This window comes from Oenanthe melanoleuca, chromosome 1 (assembly GCF_029582105.1).
Source record: "Oenanthe melanoleuca isolate GR-GAL-2019-014 chromosome 1, OMel1.0, whole genome shotgun sequence".
Classification (NCBI taxonomy): Eukaryota; Metazoa; Chordata; class Aves; order Passeriformes; family Muscicapidae; genus Oenanthe; species Oenanthe melanoleuca.
Window position 1 is genome coordinate 581370 of NC_079333.1, and position 15533 is coordinate 596902.

Genomic DNA, 15533 nt, shown 5'->3' on the forward strand with positions numbered 1-15533 from the left:
CAGTAGGGGGCAGTTATCTCTATTTATTAAAGACATAACTCAATTTCACTGGTCCCTTCCAGAACTATCCCAATTAAGGAGGAGTTATTTGTTTGACTTGCAACTCTGTAAAAGGAAAATTGACTGATAAAATTAAGTCTGCTGTGCTTTCCTTCCCTTTTAAACTCTTTAGAATGCATTTAATGCTCAAAAAGTGTTGGATGCATGTCCGCTTCCTTTGCCAATGGGAGCTGCAGGATCACTACAGTGTGCTGCCAATGTGTGTCATTGCTGCTTGGGAGGGAAAGTTTCCAGTTTTCAGTGATGACAGAGATCCAGCCACTGCCAGCTCTCTCAGCCTGGAAACAGGAATGCAGCTTGTGCCACCCCAGTGGTAGATTTGTAAGCTGGTATGACTGACACCTCTTCTGATAAGAAACGAAGCAAAAATTCCCACAGATTTTGAGGGACTGCCTAAAACTATCAGAATGGTTTATTACAGTCACTCTTGCTTAGAGTGGGGTGACTTGGAGACCCTCCTTTGTCATAGCCTGCTGTGATTTTAAACATCATGAATCCTGTGCACAACCACCCAGGCTATCCAAAAATAGTGTCAGAAAAGCCCTCTCTTAACTGAGTTTTGGAGGTGAATAAGAACTTCCTAAATACACTGCTGCATTTAAACAGGGTGCTTTTAGGTGCTTTGGCTTGTGACTGTGTTAAAAACAGGACAGACTGGCCCTGGCAATGTCTTCGTATTTTCTGCAGCTACAGTTCCAAGAGCACAGCTGGAGTGGGAGCACCAGTGTGAGCACTCAGGCCTTTTGCCAGACTGGGAGAGAGCCCACACAACCCTTTGTGTATAACACTGCTGACCTGTTTGTTGCCTTCCTTTGTTGCCACTCCCAGGGAAGATGCACAGTAAGAACCAGAATATATTGCTGGGCCAATAAATTTGGAGTAGATTTGCCCTTAGAACAGCATTAAAAAAGACCCCACAACACAAGACAAGAAGGCTAAGGATAAACTTGCCCATCTGTGGTATCCAATCAAACCAATTCTGAAATTCGCTCGTGGCAAGTCAAGTAAATACCTGAAAATGTGAGTAACTGCAAGCAAGAAGGAAGTGTCCCTTAAACAAGAGGTCCTACACATGGCTTAAAGCTCGAGTTGTGCTCAGAACTCTTTCAAGTGAAGATTACATACAGAGAATGTTCAGGTACACATAAGCAGACAAGAAGAAGTGATTAAAAAGACATCTTTTTGGTTGCCATGCTTTCCCTGGACATTGCACTCCCATGAATGTGCTCAGGAGTGTAGGAGTGCCTCAAGCATGTCAGTGAGACAGCTGGGGGCTCAGTGTGCTCCCACGTGCTCTGGGCTCTGCACCACCCAGGCTGTGGTGGCACTCAGGGGAATTAGGCCAACCTCCCCAGGCCTCCCCAGGGCCAGAGCGAAAAGTGACAAACAACAGCAAGTTGGTAACATCCTAATTTGCTGTGAGCATGGCTGTGATGAATGTGTTCCCATAAAGTTGGCCATGACTCCAAGTCCAGTAGAGCTATGGCCTAGATCCAGTGATAGAGATGTTTCTTGCATGTTCAAAGCCAAAAAGTTGTGATTTCTCTCCTGTGTAGAACAAAGTGCAACTAAGTGTTTTCATTGCTGTATAGCTTCATACCTTGTTGTCAAGACTATCCTTTTTGCCCATTGTTCTAGAAAGTACTGGATGAATGCCAAAACCTGAGATCCTGCCAACTCCTTGTCAATAGTCGGGTTTTTGGGCCTGATCTGTGTCCAGGGATCACTAAATTCCTCCTTGTCTCCTTTAAATGCAAACCTAGTAAGTAATCTTTATCAGGGAAATGTGTTTCTCTGCGTGTTTTGTTGCTTGTTTTGGTTAAAATGCCACTGCACAAGGCTTTGCATAAATCCATGTGAAGTTTTGGGGCTCTTGGATTGATAACAAATTGTTCTTTTCTACTTTACCTTAGCTCTCCATTGTGTTTGCAGCTTCAGGGTGCTTGCTGCCAGTTTAATGACCAGTGTAGTTTGGCAGGGGCAGATGTCAGACATCAGACTAGAAAGGAAAAAATGTTATGGAAATTATTTTTAGTGAGATAGCAATGAAAATGTCCTATTAGAAAGAACTGAAGAGCAAAACCAGGTGCTTGGGCTAAGGATCCAAATGAAGAACGTACCCTAGGAAGGAATATGCAAAAATACTTAAGGAGCTTGGCCCAAAGCTTTCAAAGATTCAAAAATACCTCCTGTTTATGGAATAGTGGCCAGAAGATACATGTGCTGGCTTGGTTAGAGGCTTTTACAGTAGAATCACCTGTACTCTGTGCAGGTATTCGATGCTGATATGTGAAGGGACAAATCTTGTCTCAAAGAGAATCCACTTGGTAAACATGAGAAAGGGGAAGAATGATGAAGACATCCTCATGAGGTTGCCTCTGTTGGTGGTTTGTAATCATTCTCCTTGTTGCTATGGTATATGAGAACAAGCTTCCAGAGCCTGGGGTCAGCTCTTTTGGCACCGAATTCCCAGTGTGGCTGAAATGGGTCCCAGAGAAGACAGGTGAATGATGATTTATGGGTATGTTCACCAGCCAACACAGAAATATCAACTCACAAGCAAAGGAGAAAGCACTAAGGGGGTTTCCTTTGATCAGAGCACTAAGATAGACATCAGTGGTAGAACAGGAGTAGGTGGCAAGCAAACTGAAAGGCCAGCTCACACTGGAAAGTGGGAGTTAGAGCAGAGAGATGGAGTGGAGTAGGAAGATGTTACCTTTGGTAAAGCACTGACTCAAGAATTCCCAGGGAGATACACTGGGCCAATCATTAGGGGAAAGAAAATGTCTGAAATTTCAAATTTTCATTGTCTGTTTTATTAGATGAACAGTTTAACTCTTTTTGCTAATCAAAAGTGGATTGGGATCCTGTTTATTACTTTCGGAAGCTACTTAATATTTTTCCCATGGGAGATGAGCTTCTTTGAGTATATAGTATTTTCTGTGATTGGAGTTTTAAAACAGCTGGTCAAAAGCATATTCAACAGCAACTGCTGCCTTCAGAATTGAGGAATAGTCCAATTCCACTGCAAATGACATGATTTCTTGTTACAGGAAATTTGTATTTGTAGGTAAGATACCAATATTGTTAGTCTTGGCAGTGGAAAACATCCTTACTCAGGAAATCACTTCAGGATAACTTCAAGTATATTTTGCAGTCTCCTTGCCTTCAAGTAAGCACTTAAGCAGTTGCCTAAATCCCTTGGTTTTTCATGTATTTAGAATTGTTGCTGCCCTATCTTTGCAGATGTTTATGTTGGGCTCTTCTTGTCTGATACCACTTGGGGTTATATGTAGTTCCACAGCCTCTCCAGCACAGCCAGGCAGACACAGAGTCCAGCTGTAGGCTGTCAGTCCTTGGGCACAGACCCCAGGTTTTTGGCCTATTTATGTGTGCACAGCATGGGAGGTGCTTCTGCAGAAGTCACAACCTGCAGTAGGTCAAGTATTTTTCAAAATGTTTTCAGAAATGTTTTCAAAATATTTTTCAAAATCACTCTTTTTTACACTCAAGCTTGTGGGTGTTAATAAGCTCGGACTGTTACCAAGAACACTGGCCCATTGTTTTATCTGTTCTGTTTTGGATGAAACAATAATATTTTAATTCATGAGTACATAGGAGGTTTTTCTCTCTCCAGTTCCTGAAGAACTAGCATTTACCGTCCACTCACAGGGACACCACTCGCAAACAATAAGGTTTCCCTTTTCTTCTGCTCAGCTCAGGAATCTCCATTTCCTGTTTTTGAGGACAAAAAAAATGGAGGAGAATAAGCTCTTCTTCCCTGGCCTTATCTGTCAGAAAAAGGTTTGGCACTACAGCTCAACCAGGTAGACTTAAGAAGGTAAAAGGCCATGAACAGACTGACTGCTTAGGCCAGGTGGCAGACTTAAAGGGGTTCCCTAGGAGGGATAAGCCATGAAGATGAGCTCAGTGCCTTCCACACATCTGCTGAGGGTGCTGCCAGGGTGCCTGTGCCAGCTGAGCATGGGAGGGGGTGGATTTTTCTCAGGCTCCTAGTTCACACCATTTTGCCAGCCAAACTTTCAAAGGAGCCCTTGCTGCATAGTGCTGCCTAGGGAAACCCACTGACCTTGGTGGAGCAATGCAGACACAGCCGAGAGCGCAGTCTGGCTGGCATGGGGACCCCGTCCTGGCCTTCTGTCCTCCCATAGTCTGTGCCTCAGCCATGGCTGTCACTGAGCACTGCCAGCCCTGCCCCTGACTGATGAGTGTGCAGAGGCAGCTGAGGCACGTGTAGAACACAACAGTGTCCTGAGCCGACACAAAAGGGAAGGATGAAGCTTCTCTTGCTGAGCAGGAGTGGAGAGAAAGGCAGGAAAGCAGGGAGGTATTCCACTGGGAAAGGAGACTGGCAAAATCAGGGTTTTCTGTTCTGTTCAAAATGGAGCCATGGACTCTAGACAGTCACTTGGGCACAATTCATTTGGAAGAAGTACTCTGCTCTTGACTTTGTGTCTGGCTGTACAGATGCTATGTGTCACTTGCAACAGCATTTGCAGGAAAGCTGGTTTCTGTCCTGCTGCTATTTGCTATTAACAGTCCAGCTATTTAAACTGCCTCACGCTATCATATTGCTGTTTGCTTCTACTTTAGCTGAATACAAAACCAAATCAGCATGTGAAAACCAGGAACTGAAGCTCCACTGTCAGGAATCCAAGTTCCTTATCATCTACTCGGCCACCTACGGCAGATGGGCACACGAGGAGAGCGTCTGCTCAACAAAGGCGGAGCACACACCCCCCTTTGGTATGTTTGGGCACCGTTGAGGGACCTTCTCTAGGCAGGAGCACAGGGAAGAGAGGACACAGCTGGGGAGAAACTTCAGGTGTAAGAGCAATGGTGTTTTGAAAGCATCAGTGACAGAAATGTCAGAGAGATTATTTCTGAAACTCAAACAAACTGCCCAATATGAGGGAGGAACATAGAGAAAGAAATGCAGCAAAGTAATAAGCTTTCATAGAGGTAACCAGTTCTTAGTATGGTTAGCATCAAAAACTAGTTCCCTTGCCTGTCTTGAATGTAGGCGACATATACTGAATATCAGCTGTTTGCCTCTCTTCTTCCTCCAGCTTCTGACAATGACGAGGTGACCTGAGTGTCACGATACTGTGCCTTACTGCTCCTTCTTCTCCGATACCTGTTGCTGCCAGATATTCCCTGCCTTAGCTGCACACTGTACAGAGAAGGTCCGTGAGGCAGGGCCTTTGGTTTAGATGCTGCTGTATGACCAGACCTCAAGGCTGTGGTGGCACACTAGAAAGTTAAATGTACCTGGGACTTCTCTCTGGCACCAAGTCAGGAATGTTCCGACGTACATAGTACTGAACTGAATAGTAAGTTCAGTGGTGACACCGAAGGTAACTTTTCACACCACGGAGAAGGCCAGCACGAGATGAGTGTGGTGTTCAAAGCCCTTGGTACTACATAAGGAAGGGCTTCCATGACTGATGCCAGCCCTGTGCTTAAAGGCTTAACATTGCTCCTAAGAAACATGCTTTATGTGTCATCTATGAGAAGCATCTCAGAACATCAAGAGATCAACAATTAATCTTAAGAGCCCTTTTTCTGAAAGCCAATGTCTCTATTTAGTTACACAGATACTATTAAAAACTTATTGGCTGAAAATCTCAATCTGTTCTTAGACAAGAATCTATTCAATATTGCCAGGTGTGTGTTTCACACCGGCTCTCTTTAGCCTTCACACAGACTTAGCGCTGTGCCTGTCAGTTCTGTGGAGAAAATATTTTAGCAGGTCTCTGACAGACCCCCACATCACTTACTACAGTGGCATTAACAGGTGGCACAAGGCAGGGCAGAGACGTCTTGCCTGATCAAGAGAGGCTGTCACCGCACTTGGGTCTTGCATTTCACTGACCTCTCAAAATCACTCTCTTCCTCTAAAGTTAGCACTCACTGGTCACAGATCAGAATTTTGCAGACCCTTCCTAATGGATAGTTTCCCAGGATAAAGAGAAAGAATTCGCAAAAGCAACAAGCTCTGCTGTGGCCCTTGTGTACAAGCACCTGTGCAGCAACACTCTGGCTGGCACTGGTTTTGTGCTCTGTAAAGCAGCCTAAGACACTAGTAATAGGAGAGAGCAGAAAACCTGAGACAAACACAAAGTAGATCTACAGAAGGTAGATCCTTGTATAGATTTCCTACTACTTAATGGAAGTGCTTGGCCTCTTCCTGCATGGTACCAGTGACTTTCTGCAGGCGGTGGAATTTCCAAAAGCCCCTGTGTGGCGTGGGAGTTCACATTCAGTTATCACAAAAGACTTGGCACTTAGGAGCCAGATCAAATCGACTCCAGATCTGTCTTGAGCCTGAACCTTATTTGTGTGGTTATTTAACCACCTACAGATGAAAATGGGTGCATGATTAGAATTCTGCAATGGCTGTGCACCTTTCTCTCAGGGAAAACAGTGGTAATTTGAATGTAATGCCTTGAGACAGCTCTTCCTTCCTGAATCAGAGTCCACGTACCTATTTATGTTTGTACCAAAAGCTGAATTGGCTCCAACAAACATCCATTACTGTTTCTGCTCACTTAGTGCAACTCAGTCTCAGGGCAGTGCTTAAGCCATTCCAATGCATTACAGAGAAACTGTGAGGCATTTTTTTAAGCACTATGCAGAAGAGAAATCACCCATAGGTACTAATGACAGGCCCAGAAAGTCTCTGGTGAGCTCAAAAGTTTTGCATCTCTCCATACTTGATACAGTCCTGCCAGGTGTACTGGGTATTGAACTGGATACTCCTCCAGATCTCGGATACATCTTGATATGTGTGATAGCAATGACAAACAGCAGCTTTGGGTTGGGACAGATGTGTTCTCAAGCATTGCTTTTCTGTGAACCACCTGTCAAATCAGCTGACAGATTTTCAGACCTTAGTTTCAAAGGGAACTCAGGAAAACGTAACATTTCTTTGGCATAAAGGCTCTTTTCCAGATAGGAAATAAATTATATAAATCCATCTCTGCTATGGGAGACATCTGTTTGGCCTTGAACACTTGTAGGATCCTAAGCCTCACCTCCACATTCAGCATGAGTATCTACTCATGCAACTGGTTTTCTAAGCCAGTTTAATGGTAAAAAACCAGCTTCTGCAGCTGTCCAAATGCCTGGCACTGTAAAGACTGTAACAGAATTTCCAGCAAGCAACTTCTCTGTTTTACTAAGACTACCAAAAACTTCACAAGAAAATCCTGGTTGTGGTTCTGTAGCAGATGGTTCTGCCTAGAGGAATCCATCAAGCCCAGCACCAAAGCAGGAAACCACAGAAGTTTGTTCCTGTGTGAATTGCTGCCTTCCCTGACTCATTATCTCTTTTATATTTGTACTAACATGTGCATGAGGAAACAGAAAATTTATTGGTCAGAAGGTAAAGAATTGTGTCAGAACAGGTTATCAAAGAGAGCACCAGGAAGACTGAGGTCAACAAACACCTCTCAAATACTGAATTATTCTTGCTAATACATGAAAATACTTGACAGAAGGCTTGGTAGTGGTTTGCCTCTAGGTTCAACTTGCAAACTAGAACACTGCAATATCCTTCCCAAAAATTCCTCTGGATGCACATTGTCTGGTCAGACAAGTACCAGTGACCAGCAGAGCCCTGAATTACACCCCTGTCAGGGTTCTCATTGCTGGAAGGTGGGGTTCTGTCCAGTACAGCCCTCCCACTTTTGGAGGGTTGAGAGGGGCAGTGGAGAATTCACAAACTCTCATCAGACCTTGCACTGTGCCATGGCATACCCTGGGGCTGGGCTTTGTCCTAGTCTCCTCTTCCCAGTGGAATTCTGAAAAGAGGAAGGGGTGAGAAAGTCACACAAGGGGAATTTTTCAAAATCCTGTAGGTTCCTTCCAGTCCAACTAGGTGGCAGGATTTTTTTTAATGCAACAGGATTCTATGATGCTGTGATTCTTTTTGTTTGTTTTGTTTGTTTGTATATTGTAGCCAATTCAAAGGGCCTTATATCTCTTACTCACTGATTGAAAAGCTTTTGGTTTCTGTCTCTTACTAAAAGATGTACTGTTTGCCTGGTGTGAGCCTGTCCCCTGGAAAGGTCTCTTGAGAGCAGAAGTGATAGCAGTGAAGGCACAAGCAGCTTCAGGCAGATCTGGAAATATTTCCACACTGCCTTGGCACTTTGGGCACGGGAGAGAAATTAATTTTGTGGATGCAAAAATAAGGATAAAATAGTTCAATTTTGCTTCCACCACAAAACCCCTTAAGTCAGCTCTATGTGCAGACATCAGATATGAAAAGATCTTTGCCTGTGTCAGCCCAAGCAAACTGGGAAGCTTAATAGGTGCTTTGAGCCCCAAGAGGTGCCAGCAGGAGCCCTTACACCCTTTGCCCCAATAAATGTTGCCAAAACAACCCCCTGAATTTTGTCAAGACAAAACTCCCTTAAAAGAAGAGCTTTTCTGAGTAGTGGCAGAATGGGGAGTGATTCTTTGAAGGGAGGAAGAGACCAGCCACCATTTTTAGAGTCTGAATAACTTTCTTCTGAGATGAGCAGGGAAGATCAGATTTGGCTGGTGGAAGTTGCTTGGAGCGTGCTGAGACACACATCAATTCAACCAGTAACATTTTCTTTACCAGCAGTTCAGGGTTTCTTGCGTCTATTTTTTCATGCCTCACATTTGTGGAAGGTTTGGAAAAGTACACTTGGCCCTCAAGTCTAAAAGGAGCCAAGAAATTCCTGCCTGTGCAAATGCAGGAGCAGAGAGTCTGCTTCCTGCTGTCAGGAAATGGAGAGCCACGCTTGTCTCTTGCCCCTTGTGTTTGGTGGGATGGATCCCCCCCTCCGCACACACATGTGCAAGGAGGAGAGAGAGAACAAGTTTGGGGTTTTTTTTTGTACAAAAGTGCTGCCGATCACATTGTGTGTTTCTGCTGGAATCAGCAGCCCAAGTGGCCCTTTTCTGATGCACAGGCAGGATCCTGTGTGCCATGCTCTTGCATAAATTACCACAGCAACTGTTCTTTAGAAGTCAGCAGCCTTAGATTGCTCCAAACTCCCATCTCCCCTTGTCAGTTCTTGTCCCCACAGTGGATATCTGGGCTCCACAAAGCACAAGCCATCCTGATTTGGAGGTGTGAAATCTTTGCTTTCAGTTTAAAAGCAAGCTCCTTATTCTTCTGTGGGTGGGCACAGCCCAGAACACATAAAGCAGTAAGGGGCAGTTGGGGATAAATGCAGTTGGAAACATTTGGAGGGGGTGGGACAGGATGCTGTCACTGGAGCCCAGCACAAGATGCTCCATCACCTGCAGGTTTTGTGTGGCAGGGTGGAAAGAAAGGGAGGGAAAGCTCCTCCGGTCTGAATTGAGAGAAGCTTTAAGAAACCAGAAGACAAATTACTTCTCATTAAAGCCAGCATGATTTATGGCATGCTATTTGCATGCCAAAACTTTCCCAAACAAAGCTAATTAGGGAGCTGAAAGAGCCTTTCCTTCAGAAACAAGGCCTTCTACTCCAACTATTAAATAGCTGCAGTCAGATTGGATAGTGTATTACTGCATTAAGAACCTCGTCCTGACACCCGTGTCCCTGTGCCATCCATAGCAGTGTCTGGTACAAAAGACCCACCAACAGTCTTGGTGTGTAACAAGCAGCTTGGGGAGAAAGGCGTGGAGAATGGAGTGTTTTCCCAGCCACACATTGCTGCCTTGTCTGCCACCGATGGATGCCAGCAGCCTTTTAGCACTCTAGCAATCTGCCTTTCCAGAGGCAGGTTATTGGAAACGCCTGGTAGCAGACTAACAAGCCCCAGGGATATCTGTGTAGACCAAACAGCACTCAGTCAGAAAGAAGCCACATTGCATATTTATGTTCATCTCCCAATTTACGGTTTCTTTGGGGCCATTCCATGGGATTCCTTTACTCAAAACACAGCACTGACCTCTCTTCATCCAGTTACTGGAAAAAGGTGTTTGACCAGGAGGAGGGTAAGTTATTTGAGTTAATCCTATCATAGCTGCTGGGATTCCTAGTGGAAAGGTAGCAAGTAACCAGAGAGGTAGCATGTAAACCAGACAGGATTTTTTTATTGAATCACTAAAGCACAAAATCTTTTCAGAACGCAGAAAGTTTTAAATAGGGTTTTTTATGTTATAAGACCTTCCAGGTAACATCTGTCCTGTCCTGCAGAATAAAACAGGCCACAGTTTGCATTTACTCACCTGTGGCACCAGGAAAGCTTTGGGAGGTTCTCCAAAAACTGGCCTGACAAGAACCTGCAGGCATACGATGACTGGCTCCTCAGGGAGAGGAGTCAAATCCAACATGGACAGAAATGATAAGAAACTATTACATCCCACAGAAACATGAGCAAAGGCAAAATAAAACATAACATTTTTCATGTAGCCATATCCCTCAATACGTAGAAAACCATCAGCACAGCATCCCTCCTGGGAGCTACTCCTCTGAGCATACCTCCCAGGGCAGGAAATTCTACAGAAAACGTAACTCAGTTTGCCAGTTTGCTGTTGTGCTCCCAATCCATTAATTTATGAATCACTTGACAATTCCTCCTGATGCTCTCCAGCTGTTTTTGTACCTGCCAAAGTAAGCTATTGACTGCCTAAAACATCTATCCAAATATATCCTTACTCATTTGGAATTATCAGGGAGGGAAACTACAACTGCTAAGTTACTTAATCAGAACTACCCAATGCTTTAGGTCAGCCCTTCCTTGCATTTTCAGCAGTCTCTCAGACACACAGGTATTGGGATTTTAGGTCTCTGAAAAGTCAAAGAGCTCTCTCCTAAAATCCATGTCCAAATCAACCAACAAGCCCTTTGCGAGACAGATCAGCCCAGTATCTCCTGATGGCTCTGCCCAGATATATGACTTATTTAGTGATGGTGTCAGGGAGTTAAGTCTAAAAATCACAAATCTGCCCCATTTTCACACATTAAATATCAAGAACTCAGTCTCAAACCTTCTGTTTTTCTCAAACAGATTTGGGGAATCTTTGGAGTGTCTTTGCAAACAGTGTTTGTCCTTCATCTAAAGAGGCACAAATGAGCTTCAGCAGTTAGGCAGGTGACTGGAGGCTATCCTTTATTGTAGGAGAGGGACTGTTTTAATGCCCAGAGAATGTTGTTTCAGACCTCTAGAGCGAGACACATCTGTCATACACAGAAAGCCACAGTGTGGGGCGATGCAGAAAGATTCAGAGGAGGATTACTTGCTCCTAACTTGTCTTTTCTGCATGCTTTCTGTTTAGAAATCAAAACTACAGGGTGTTTTTTGCTCTGTGGCTTGGAGTTTAGCACATGTGGATACAGAGAACTTAATCACATTTAGAGATGTTATTTTTTTTCAAAGCAGAGTGTGACTCACACACTTTCCCACTCAAATAATTTCAGCTCCAGTGCAAAACCCATTTTTGGAAGCCACATGTTTCCCTAGTTAAATATTGAGCTCATTTTGACCTCCTCATAGTAAATCAAAAGCTACTTTTTAATACCCTCAACTTCCCTGTAACCTGAGCTGTTGCAACACATAAAAACTGATCTCACCTGACTTGAACTGAACTTGGATATCCAGTCGACTCATCTCAGTAACCCAGGGCTGAGAAACAGACTGGAAAACAGCATTTCATCTCTCTTGAGTTGAGATGGAATAGACAGACAGCTATTTGGATGTGCTTATTTTTCCCAAGACATCTGAGTGGCACATTGAGACCTTACATTGGGCACCTGTTTGGAGTTTAACAAGACTCTTCCTGCACCCTTAGTGCGCACCTGTAAGGAACATGGGAGAGTTACCTCGCTGCAAGTTCACATTTTTATTGCAGCTGACTTCCTTGCATTGACACATCTGAATATTTAACTCCGAAATCCTGCTAAGGCAAAGTTACACCTGAGATCAGGTGCAGATTTCTATCTCTAGTCATGCATCCAGCAGGTCTCACTTCAGATAACACCAGGGTGTTGTATATTTATTGTATGTATTTTTTCTTTTAGACTGTTTGTCTTACACAGCGCTGGGAGTGCTATCGAAGAGATGTTACGGGAAACAGAGATGCAAAATCATTGTCACTAGCCGGGATTTTGGAAGTCCATGCCTACCTGGAGTGACAAAATACCTAAATGTCAGCTATGCATGTGGTAAGAGCAAATGCACAGCCATTTTCAAGCCCTCATTTCTGCCTGCAAAGACACGTACAAGTCCACATATAGGCACCAAGCTTTCCTAAATATCACTTCCCTTTAACACAGGAAGTTTGTGATGCAGTCATATAAAATACAGGAATAACCCCCTGGGCACAGCAGGACCATCCACTGGTTGGCACACCCTTGAGGGGTTGAAAACAAGGGGCAGGTTACCAGGAGAATGGAGATGCACTGATGTTCCTGGAGCAGGCTGGAATGTGAATCCAGTCACAGGCCCAGAGCTGCCCTGACTTCTCAAAAATCACACAATCACTAAGGTTGGAAAAGACCTCCAAGATAAGTCCAACCTTCAATACCACTGTCAGAAAGCCAGTTAATAAACCCAGGATTAGCAGTGGGATTCATAATTAACTGAGGAGAGTATTCTTAAAACTAACAGAATGCAATTTGTCTTTTCAGTTCCTAAATTTATCCTCACAGCAGTCAACCCCCTGGTCCCTGATAACAAGTCTTCCATCAAACAGAACGATGGTATGTACCACCACAGACACAGGGTTTGGGAAGAGGTGGAAACCCTGCTGAAAGAGCTGCTTTTCCCTTTTGGAGAGCAGAGGACAGGCTGGGAGTGGGATGTGAGCACAGTCCTGCACTCACAGCAACGCTGCAGGAAGAATGGCCTGCCCAGCCTGCCCAGAGCCAGCATGCTGGGAAGAGTAAAAGTGAAAGTGTAGCTGTTTCAGGATGAAGAATCTTTTACAAGTTATGCCAACACCAGTTCTTCTCGAAGGCCACAGAGTTAAGTGTGCCCCCAGTAACAAGAGCACACAGCATGGTTGGGCTGGGAAGGCCATTGGAGAACTGTGAAGCTTCATGAAGTAAAATTATTTCAGAAACCCCAATGGGAATAGGCACAAGGGATTTCACTTAGCAATAGACTCTTTTAAATGAATTTGCCATTTTCTAGATGTCTGATATTTTCAATAATTTGTTAATTATACTTACTTTAACTTATCAGCCATTGTTTGGTCTAGTGCTCTGCAGCTCCTTCAGCACGGCACTGGCCTGGGTGGACTTTTGGCTGAGAAGTTACTGGGTGAATATCAATTCAGTAGCTTCACTGAATTTGCTTTACCTCCTCGTGCCACAGGTGTCGACCTTGATCCAAGGGAATCGAGACATCCAGAGAAAGATGGAACTATTGTTAGCTCTAACTACCTGGCTACATTTGCATACATCAGAGGTAGGAAAATGAGGCTGAGATTGTTTGGCTCACCAAACCGTGGCATTGTGGGAAAAGGGAGGATCAACTCTGATTACAGCTACTAATCCCACGTTTACGGTAATGATATTACAATATAATCACAATCTTGTGGACAATCCCAGCATAAATAATATTTAGGGAATATTCCTTGCCTTGAAGGATTCAAACCCTCTTAGCAACTGCAGCCAAGACATTTTTAAATTTTTGATGGGGACTGTTGGTTGTTCAGTAGCTCTGAAAACCTGGCCCTGACCTGTGATGTGAGAGAGAGAGCACTGGAGCCATCCATCTTCAGAATTGTTGGGGTGCATGCAAACACGGATCATCGAGGAGAAATAAAAAAAAACTAAAAAGCCACCCCAAACCCAGCCATCTCTGCTGTGAGACAAAGCAGGTTTTGTGACTTAGCAACACAAAGTGCAAAGGAAGAAAAGTGCTCCCTACGCAGCCTGGCCTGGAGTTGCTGCCGAGGCCCTGCAGAGCCCAGAGCCGCTCTTCTCATGCCCTTTTGTGAGGGCAAGGCTCGTTTTGGCAGGATGGCTGGAAAGACCAAGCAAGGTGTGCAGAGTTCAGGTAGCTGGTTGACAACAGCACTGAAGTGCTCATAAAGGGCTGGGGCCACGTTGCTATTTTACAGTGTTATAAACAGACTGGATTTTTGCCCAGCAGTTGAGAGAGGCAGAGTTGGCAGGGGTGGGCTGTGAGTGTCGGGAGGTTTGGGTGCCCTATAGCTACAGAACACTGTGGGAATGGCAGCTGGGCGTTTGTAACCAGCCTTGGCAGTTTGTAAAGTGATTAAGCCCTGGCTTTCTTGCCTGCAGATCACCCTGAGAGAGCTGCTCTCCTGTTTGTGTCCAGCGTTTGCGTGGGACTAATCCTCACACTATGTGCCTTGGTGATCTGCGTGTCATGTCCCAGGGACATCCAGAAACTGCACAAGAAGAGGGATCAGCTGGTGCCAGAGAGTGCCAGAGCCTACCAGACCAGTGAACAGGAGGAAGAAGAGGAGGAGGAGGATTCGTCCCTTTCAAACAGCCAGGATGAGACAGACAGACTTTACAGACCTTCTTACTCGGGTTATAACTCAGCAGAGGCAGCGGAACTGGCCGAAAGGATTGAGCGCAGGGAGCAGATCATACAGGAAATTTGGATGAACAGTGGTTTGGATATGACACCCCCTAGAAATATGAATACATTTTATATTAATGAACAATAAATGGTTTATTTTGGATGACACCTATCCCTTTAAAAAAAAAAAAAATTAAAAAAAAAGAGTGTACCTTCTGTGAAGGAACATGTGTATCAGTGAATATAATGATTTGTAAAATAAAAAGAAATATATACAATTAAAAGAGGTTTTCATGCCCTTGACTGTCTATAAATCCTTCTGTGAAAAACACTCTACAGTTTTAACTCATGGTATGGATTACTTTTCAGTGTAATTTGGGATCAACTACCAAATGCATGTTTAGGAATATTAAAAAAAAAAAAGTGGAAAATATTTAAGTAGATGTGTTTAACTATCAGAACAGACCTGCTCAAGATGCACTCCTGCTGCCACCTGTGCTGGCAAATCTGTGAAGAACAAGCTCCAACATGGCTGCTGCTTTCATAAAAGACTCTTGACATTGCCACATGCTAAGAATATGGTACTTAAGGGAAACACTGGGTTCATTTTTCTGATCCTAAAGCAGGGTTAGAGCTGCACCTGAACGCAGGTCATAGTCTCAGGATTTTTTATCAGTTCCCAATCTTCACTTGAAAATTGTAAGACTAGTCAGATTGAGTTTCAGTTGGAGAGAAAATAAAATCAGTAATGTATCTAAGCTGAAACCACAGCCTTCCTGTCTTAAAAATGTCTCAAATATTTTAGCTGCAGCCCACAGGGAATTTACTGAACAAAAGGAGGAAAAATGTCACTTCCTATTGGTAATACTTCATGGGTTCACTGTGCTTCCCCACTCAGATGCTGTGTGTCCAGGTAGAGCATAGTATGAAACACTTGGAAAGAAAACAAGTGACATGACTCATCATTTCCTACTGATACAAAGT

General features: G+C 44.1%; 1 protein-coding gene across 4 annotated transcripts in view; it reads left to right on the forward strand.

Moving 5' to 3' along the window:
• EVA1C (eva-1 homolog C) overlaps positions 1-15307 on the forward strand; it is a 30137-nt gene extending 14830 nt beyond the window's left edge. For 3 of the 4 annotated variants that reach the window (XM_056494827.1, XM_056494836.1, XM_056494845.1), the window contains exons 3-8: positions 1699-1822; positions 4675-4827; positions 12071-12214; positions 12680-12751; positions 13368-13460; positions 14303-15307. In XM_056494827.1, the coding sequence (XP_056350802.1) occupies positions 1699-1822; positions 4675-4827; positions 12071-12214; positions 12680-12751; positions 13368-13460; positions 14303-14697 (981 nt within the window). In that variant the 3' untranslated portion in view covers positions 14698-15307. The remainder of the gene's footprint in view (positions 1-1698; positions 1823-4674; positions 4828-12070; positions 12215-12679; positions 12752-13367; positions 13461-14302) is intronic. The other variant, XM_056494853.1, reaches the window with a different exon arrangement.
• Positions 15308-15533: the final 226 nt, after the last annotated feature.